Genomic DNA, 8,036 nt, shown 5'->3' with positions numbered 1-8,036 from the left:
GGGAGCCGAGGGGTAACCAGGGAAGCTGGGGTACTGGGGAAACCAGGGGAAGATGGGGAACAGGGGTTCAGGGAAGCTTGCGTGGGCCAAGGATCACCTTGGAAATCTGGAGTCTGGCAGGAGTGGCAAAGGGTTGAGGGACTGGCTGGGGCAGGGCTGGTGGGTGCCTGGGAGCGTGGTGGGAGTGTGGTGTGGGCTCCTGGGCATCCTGGAGACAGGGCGACATCAGCGTGGATTGTGATGGGCCCGAGCTAGGGGTGCAGAGGAAAGAAGGGGGAGCCAGACATTCATCCCGGTCAATTTTGGTTTCAGGACGTGGCGGCTGGTGGACGAGGGGGAGCTGGAGAAGGGTTCGGCCTGGGCCTGGGGCAGTGGAGGAGTAGCTGGCAGCCACGGGCAGGTGAAGAGAGCGGTCTGCCGGGCCAGGTGAGTCCCCTTCCCCTCCAGGAACTTGCTTCTTTCTCCTTCTGCAAGAAGGAGGTTAAGGGAAGCAAGGACCGGCGAGGAGAAGGGACTGAGCTCCCGGCAGAGCGGCAGGATGAAGGCAGGACAGGAAGCACAGGTGACATCATCTCAGGGGGAGCTGAGACTGGGCAGGCTGGGGGGCCAGGGGCTCGTCCCAGGTAGAAAGAGCATTTCAGGAGAGCAGAGTGGGAGATAAGGCAGGGCTGCCAGTGAGGGAGGTGACAGGTGGCCGCAGAGATCCATCACGTGCGGGGGGTATTCCAGGCCCAGGTCAGACAGGAAGAGATGGGGACTCAGAACACAGCAGGGTCCCCAGCCGCTACCACATCCCACCCACTGCAATTCATTTAGTAGCAGGTATAGGAGCAGCTCCAGCCAGGCCTCCCAGGCCTGTGCGGGAGCCTCGAAGGCAGGAGAGCGGGAACGAAGGTGCAGTGTTAGGGGCAGCCCGCAGTAGGACATCACCTGGAGGGAGCGGAGCGGCGGCCACAGGTACTGGGCTCCAGAGAGATTTCTGCAGCAAGGAGGCTGCGGTGGGCCCAGCCTGTGGATGCGCCAGTCCCACGTGACACTGTGGCCCAGAGGCTGGCGCGGAGAAGGCCCGCAGTGTACCTGGTGATACTACGTGCCTTCACCGCACAGCCCCTGGGACAGACATGGTAGACAGGACAGCATCCAGGGGAGTCAAGGGCATTGGCGAGACCAGACTAGGCGAGGCGGGCAGGGCAGAGTGAATGAGCTCGGGGGGAGGGAGTTCAGGGCGCAAGCAGGGGTGAGGAGCGGCAGCCGGCACGAGCGAGGTGTGGCACTGGCCTCCAGAGCCCTGGCCAAGGCGGGCCTGTGCGGGCGGTGACGGAGCGGGGATCGGTGCCTCTGTGCTCGGATTGGAGACCAGGTGAGTGTCTTGACCACCGGCCCACCTGATCCCCACCCGCAGCCTCTGCCCACTCAACCAGGGCCTTCTCCGTTCTCCCCAGTCAGGTCTCCAGCGGGGGTGGACGTGCATGCCAGCCACCGAAGGCCGGACGCCAGGAGGTGCTGAGAGGGACATGACATGGTCTGGTGTGACGGTGAGGACAGATGTGACGCCGTCTGGCCTTCCTGGTAAGTGCAGGTACAGGGCACGGCCCCTCAGGCCAACTGACCGGCGTCACCTCACTCATGACCAGTCTTCTCTCTCGTAGAATATTCTTGGCTGGTACCTCGGGGAGCAGAACACGCAGCAGGTCTCTGTCCCTTTACTTCTTGAAGGAGCCAATGCACTACTGCTGCTCTCTGGACCTCTAGAACCCTCAAGATGACAAGGTGAGGGGTCCCCACCACACACGGGGGCTGGGGTTGGCACGGGGCCCAGGCGCCAGGGTTCACTCGCCCCCTCCCTGCAGAAATGGTGCTACCCAGCTCATGCCTGGGCCTTGGAACCCGGACTTGTTCAAGTCCTCCTAGCTCTGACTCGAGAAAATGCTGCATCGGAACCACTACACCACTTGACTCAGGAATCGGCTCTGGAAGGTGAGTGTGGCACCCTTCCAGAAGATTCCTGCCCGCCCACCCACCCACCTTGCCCCCACCCACAGGTCCTGTCCTATCTGTTATCTCCAGGTTAAGCAAAGGAACGAGATCCATCAGCCTGACACCGCTGAGAGCAGCCCCTGCGGCAACCCCACCCCCGCCGGCCATACCATCTTTGCCACCACCCCAGCTGTGGGCTGGAGACCACCGCCAGCCGCGCCCCCCACCACCACGCCCCCTCCCCTCCTTCTTCTCTTCAGCCTTTTCTCTGTCTTTTCTCTTCTTTCCTTTCCTCCTTCTTTGCTCATGAGACACAAGCCGTCCATGGCTCTGTCCCCCGTCCCTCCTGAATTCAATTTGCACTATAAGTCGTTTGCACTGGTTTGGAGTCCTGGACGGCCTTGAGTCTCTGAGCAGGAGTGCGAGAGCACTGCTGAGTGTGCCTGGCCGCCTGTGGCCTGTGCTGCACCCGTGCCCCCACCACCCATCTCTGTCTGGGGGTGACTGGGTGCGGCCCGAGTGTGTGGGGCCCTGCCCCCCCTTACCTAGTCTGGAAGCTGTGAACATCAGAAACAGCCTTCAAGTATTCCGTTGCACATCCATCTCGCCTGTGCCCCTCCTTACCAGGGCTTCACCAGACGCCCTGGACTCATCAATAAATACAGTTACAGCACTTGGTCTCAGAGATTTTCCTGGGGGGGTGCGCCTTTGGCTGAGGGAAATGGTCCTGGGGCAGGGGGACCGGGTGACGGGACAGGGGTCATAGGCTGGGGTGGGCAGTGGAAGTGACATGGGAGGGGCCTGTGTGTGGCCCGGGGAGCACGGACACTGGGGAGGGAGGCTGTGGGACCAGGGAGTCCCCACAGGAAGGGGTGGGGCTGGGGTGGCAAAGGGCGTTCTCAGCCATGACAGAGAGGTCAGGTACCACCAAAGTCTCTAACCTGGACACTGCCATGCAAAATCCCAGAGGCCTGGTCTGGGGTATTTGGCTGAAGACTCACACTAGGGGAGTGGGCTTGACATGTGGGGGACACATGGAGCAGCGTACTCGAGGCCAGGCCGGCCACGGCCCTGGGAAGCCCCCGGCCCAGCCACTCATCACCAAGCCTGCTATTGCTCAGAAGTCCAGGGAGCCTTGGGCTCAAGGACACACAGGGATGTCTCTCCCTGCTCCCACTCTGCTGTGCTGAGAACTGGTGGTGCAGGGGGCAACGGACATGAGGGTCTGCTCAGCTGGGGGCAGGGCCGGGGCCAGGGTGGGGGTGAGCTTCTCAATGGCCAAGTGACAGATGAAGCGGGGGAGGGGGAAGAAGGAACGAGGGCGGAGGGGGGATGGTGACACGTCAAGAGTGGAGGCGCGCGCGGGGGGAATGAGAAAATGAAACAGTCAAGGACTCGGGAGGAAACGAGATGGGGTGGTGAGGAAGATGAAAAGTGTTGGGGTCTTGCCACTGAAGCCCCAGGACCCAGCCCTGCTGACATCATCCTTGGGTTTGTTCCTGGGCCTGGGTCCGTGCTTGGCGGCCCCCTACAAGACAGCAGTTGGGTTGGGATCCCAGCCCCGGGGCCTCCCAGCCCCTGGGCCCCGGGTGAGGCAGAGGCTGGAACATGAGGAAGCAGCTGTTGGAAATGAGCCTGGGGTCCTCGGCCCCTCCCAGTGCTCAGAGTCAGGAAATGCCTCAGCCCCAGATAAAGACCAGATAGCAAAGGTCTGAGAAACCCACCCCAGCTTACCTCCCATGGAGTCCCCACTGTTCCCATGTGTCCGGGCTCCCCTCAGGGCCCCGCCGCCCCTCCTGCCCGTAATACGGGGGACATGGGACATCCGGTGCTACGATACCCGCGGGCGGGTGGTCACCACAGTGCACATTTGGGCAAAGGCTTTTCTGGAAGGCCTGGCTGCTGGCTCCCTCAGGGTCTCCCACCATCCCCTGGAGGCTGTCGCAGGCGCCAGGCAGTGGCCCTGGGTAAGGCCGCATCTGTGTCCCGGCCACCGGCCGGGTCCACTCACCCAAGGGGGCTTTGCGGGGGGGATGAAGGAACCCATCCATCCATTGGATGTCAAGAGTAAGGACTGTAAACGGCCTTTATTATAAACATCCGTCTCTGCTGGAGCTTTGCAGAGCTGGGCCTCGGAGATGAAAGCTGGACGGGCCGGCTGGTGGGATGGTGGTGTGGTGCCCACACCAGCACCACGGAGGGCGGCCGGGCTGCGTGGGGAGGTAGAAGGGAGAGGAGTGCCCTGGAATCCTCTTCTGGGGAACACAGGGACGGCCCACTTCCATGGGAAGTGGGTCCCCCAGGAAAGAGTGGGCACCCCTCGGGGTCCTGGTGTCCTTGGGGCCAGTTCCTGGGGTGCTGTGGCCCTCCCCTGGTCACTGGGGGCACAAGTCCCACCCACACTCGCACCTGGGAGCCCTGAGGCCCCGGTTCTGGTTTGGAATGTGGGCGGGTGGGGCTGCTGCTCCCACACCCACCGGAGAGAATGCGGAGGCCCCCACTGTGCCCCCAGGTCTCCCGCTTTGCAAGCGTAGGGCAGGATCTACACGGGGTGTTTCTTCTGCTTAGGACGGCTTCCAGCTACTGCAACCAGGAGGGGACCTGGGTGCCTTGGGGGCCCAGGGAGAGGTGTGGGGCGGCCTGTTGGGGGGCTGGGAGCAGGTGGGGGCAAGAAGCCACAGGCCAAGGCCTGGCTCTGCACACAGGTTGTGAGCCCCGAGCCCCGACCTCACCCAGGGCTGGGAAAACAGCGGCAGCCCGCCCTGTCCCACAGAGCCCTCCTTGGAGCTGGGACCGCCAGGTTGGAATGTGTTTACCTTTGGCCCAACCCGATTTCCTGCTTTTTAGAAAAGGGGCTTAGAGAGGGTTGTTAGACAGGCTCCTGGCGCCCCCACCACCCAAAGGCACTTTCAAAATGCCCCTGCACTGAGTTAAGTGTCACGAAGCAAACAGGGGCTTGAATTTCATTCCTAAACCCCAGCCCGGGGGGTGGGGGCAGGAGCAGGGGGCCCGGCAGCAAACGTGCAGGGGAAGTCCAGGGGAAGGCATTTCCAATATTGGTGAGACCAGGGACAGGGCCCAGGCCTCTGGCTGTGCCCTCCACCCCTCTAGGCACCCAGCACAAAAACGCCATGTCAGCATTCCTGGAACCCCCGCCCCCCCACTCGCTGTGCTTCTGCGGAGGGTGAGGCTGAGCAGGCGACTCATCTGGGCTACAGAACACAGGACGTAATGCGTGTGCCCCGGTGTGTGCATCTCTCAGCATGGTCCCCAGGACCTGTGTGCAGCAGGTCAGCCGTCAAGCTGTGTGCTAGGGGCATGGGCAGTCAGCCCCAAACGTCGCTGTCCTGGGCTGTGTGTGTCCATCCACAGCTATAGCTGTGGCTGTGAGCAAGGGTCTGTCTTCGGGGGTCTCTAGCCATGTCCGCGCAGAAGGCGTGCCTGTGGGTCCTGTCCTGTTTGGGGACGCTCTGTGTGGCCTGCTGGCGTTTGCGTGGCCCAGACCCATGTGGGAGCCAGTGTCCCCCGGAGGCTGGACATCTGAGCCTGGCTGTGTGTGTCTTGTGCCTTTGTGTGGGCTCTGTCCCAGCCTGGATTTAATAACCCAGGAGCCCACTTTCAGGCTGGGATTATGGACAGCTGGGGGGCGGGGGGGGGTCAGGACACTTGTTACACCACTGAATGGGGACAGAAAGGCTCCCAACAATACAAACGAAATGAAATCCCTTAAATGGGAGGTTTGGGGTCTGACTACAACATACCCTGGGAAGCCTCAAACGAAACCGGCTGGGCCCTCTCCCCACCCCAGGCTCCCCGGGAGAGGGTCCAGCCTGGGGGGGCCCATGTGGCCATCACCAACATGGGGCCAGGAGCCGCAGCCGCTGGTCAGCACCGGACCTGGGCTCAGGCCGGGCTCTTCCTGCCTCTTGTTTGCACAATCCAAGTGTGTGTTGTACCTGACAAGCCCCAGAGAGCCAAGGGCCTCAGCAGAGATTGTGTGGCTCCCAAAAGGGAAAACAGAAGGTTCTAGAAAAGGCATGGCCAGTTTTGGCCTCCCCCAAAGCCGTGGTGACCACACGAGGCTCCAGCCCAGGCTGCCCCCTCTCTCCTTCCCTGCCTGTCTGCACCTCTCCCCAGCCTGCACCTGGTGACATGGTTGGCCCTTTTCCAGAGCTGAGGGGAGCCAGCCGGGGCCCCTTCCTGGAAGCCCACCTGCAGGCCGGCTTGCTGGGAAGGGAAGGGGCCTGCTCCCCTGCGCCCCCCTCCCCAGCCGTTTCCTGGAAGCGGTCACTGTGGATATTCTGTTCCTTGTCAGCACCGTGCTTGCATAAAGCAGACACTGAGCTCCTTGTCCTCTGGGAGCCCAAGCTCCATCACCGAACACCTGGCCGGACACAGGCGGGTAGCCCGGGTCCACGGGGAGCCGTGAGGACCTGGGGCTGGACCAGTAAACAAACAAGGGCGCCAAGCACAGGGGCCCTTGTCCCTGCTTCCACCCAAAGCGTCCACCCGCTCCACGTGCCAGGCCCCACACTGCTGGGGCCGGGAGGCAGCTGTGCGCACAGAGCTGAGAAGGGGGCAGGGGCAGCGTGCAGACCCCCAGGGCCGTGGGGGAGGCAAGCCGTGGATTCCCACGCTTTGCAGAAACCCATCTGCCTGGAAGGAAGGTTCTTGGTGGGAGCCCCTGGAGCTGGAGCTGCAGCCAGACAAGGAGGGTGTGGCTGATTAGGCAGAAGCTGGACAACAGGCTCTCCCTGCACAGGGGGAAGAGAGGCCCCCAGGGTTTTGGAGGGTGGGGGTGACACGCCGGCAGTTTGGAGCCTGTGGGTCTGGTATGCAGCCCAGAGGGTGGGAGGAGGGAGGAAGGCGGGCTGGGATGGGAAGACCATTCCGGGGCTGGGGCTTTCTGATTGAAGGAGGGGGAGAGGAACGAGGGGGAGGGGAGCTGCAACACACGTGGGCCCCCAGCACGATGGAGACCGGACTCAGGGCACACAGCTGCCTTGGGGTGTCTGGCAGGACGTGGGCCACTGCAGGGCAGGGCTGGGGGCACAGGAGACGGCACAGGGCCAGGAGGGGAGCACAGACCCTCCCAAGTGACAGCCCAGGGTACGGCTTTGAGGGGCCATGATCACAGAAAGCGGAGCTGTGGCCAATGGGGTGAAGGGGAGCTGGGGCTTAGGGTTTTGGGGGCCACGTGTCTGACAGAGAGCGCAGGCCCGAGGCATGAAGCCTGCTCCCTCCCTACCCCTCTGCTTCCTGCTGCCCCCCCCCCAAGCAGGCACTTGGGTTGGGTGGGACATGCCTAACATGGGGCCCTGGGGGAAAGCAGGGGCCCCTTGGGTTTATTCAGGTGGCTTTCAGATCACGCCTTGTGTGTGGAGGGGCCCACAGAACGCAGAGAAGCACACACGGAGCCCCCGATGGGCTCCCCCCCATTGGTTGGCGGTGACATCACCCCTGTGTCAACACCGAAGTAGTCGACAGCTTCCCAGCCAGGGTTTATGGAGCGGGACCCGACCGGCCTGGGCCGCCCGCCCCGTGCCCCACACACTGGCCCACTGTTCTGGGGTTGGGGTGGAGGCCCCGCCATGGCGTCCTGCTCCACCCGCGCCTTGAGCCCCCAGTGTCCCCACTGGAGAGTGTGGGTTCAAGGGCCTGGCCTCCACCTCTTCCTCCCTCTGGAAGAGGCTTAGAGGGCCTAGGACACAGGCCTTTGGCTTTGGGGGTACAGAGTGACTCTGGGGTGCGTCTCAGGAGGAGCGCTGTGGAGGGGGCGCCAGTGGGTCCCTCCAAACATGGGTCAGCCCCCTGCAGACCTCCCAAACGCTAAAAAGCATCCCCCCCTTCCTGCCCCGAGCTCTGGCTGACCATCCTGGTAGACCGAAGGCCACTAGTCAGAGGGGAGGACAGGAAGAATAGCCACGATGACACCCTTGGGAGCAGGGACGGTCCTGCCAGGCATCCTGGGGCCTCCTCTGGGGCTTGGCCTGCCTCCTGTCTCCAGGAGGGTGGTGGAAGGTTGGGAATGGAAACAGGGCAGGACATGGCCTGAGACC

The 8,036-nt window shown here is 63.0% G+C and overlaps 1 protein-coding gene across 1 annotated transcript; it reads right to left on the bottom strand.

The window, feature by feature from the left end:
- Window positions 1–1,413: 1,413 nt before the first annotated feature.
- Window positions 1,414–2,630, bottom strand: LOC117030613 (uncharacterized). Its single transcript, XM_033120758.1, is given in 3 exon segments — window positions 1,414–1,503; window positions 2,026–2,549; window positions 2,552–2,630. Coding segments are annotated over 3 exon segments (693 nt in total).
- Between the last annotated feature and the right edge of the window lie 5,406 nt (window positions 2,631–8,036).

This window comes from Rhinolophus ferrumequinum, chromosome 11, assembly GCF_004115265.2.
Source record: "Rhinolophus ferrumequinum isolate MPI-CBG mRhiFer1 chromosome 11, mRhiFer1_v1.p, whole genome shotgun sequence".
Classification (NCBI taxonomy): domain Eukaryota; kingdom Metazoa; phylum Chordata; class Mammalia; order Chiroptera; family Rhinolophidae; genus Rhinolophus; species Rhinolophus ferrumequinum.
Note: the sequence above shows the minus strand (reverse complement) of the source record. Positions and strands in the feature narration are given on the sequence as shown.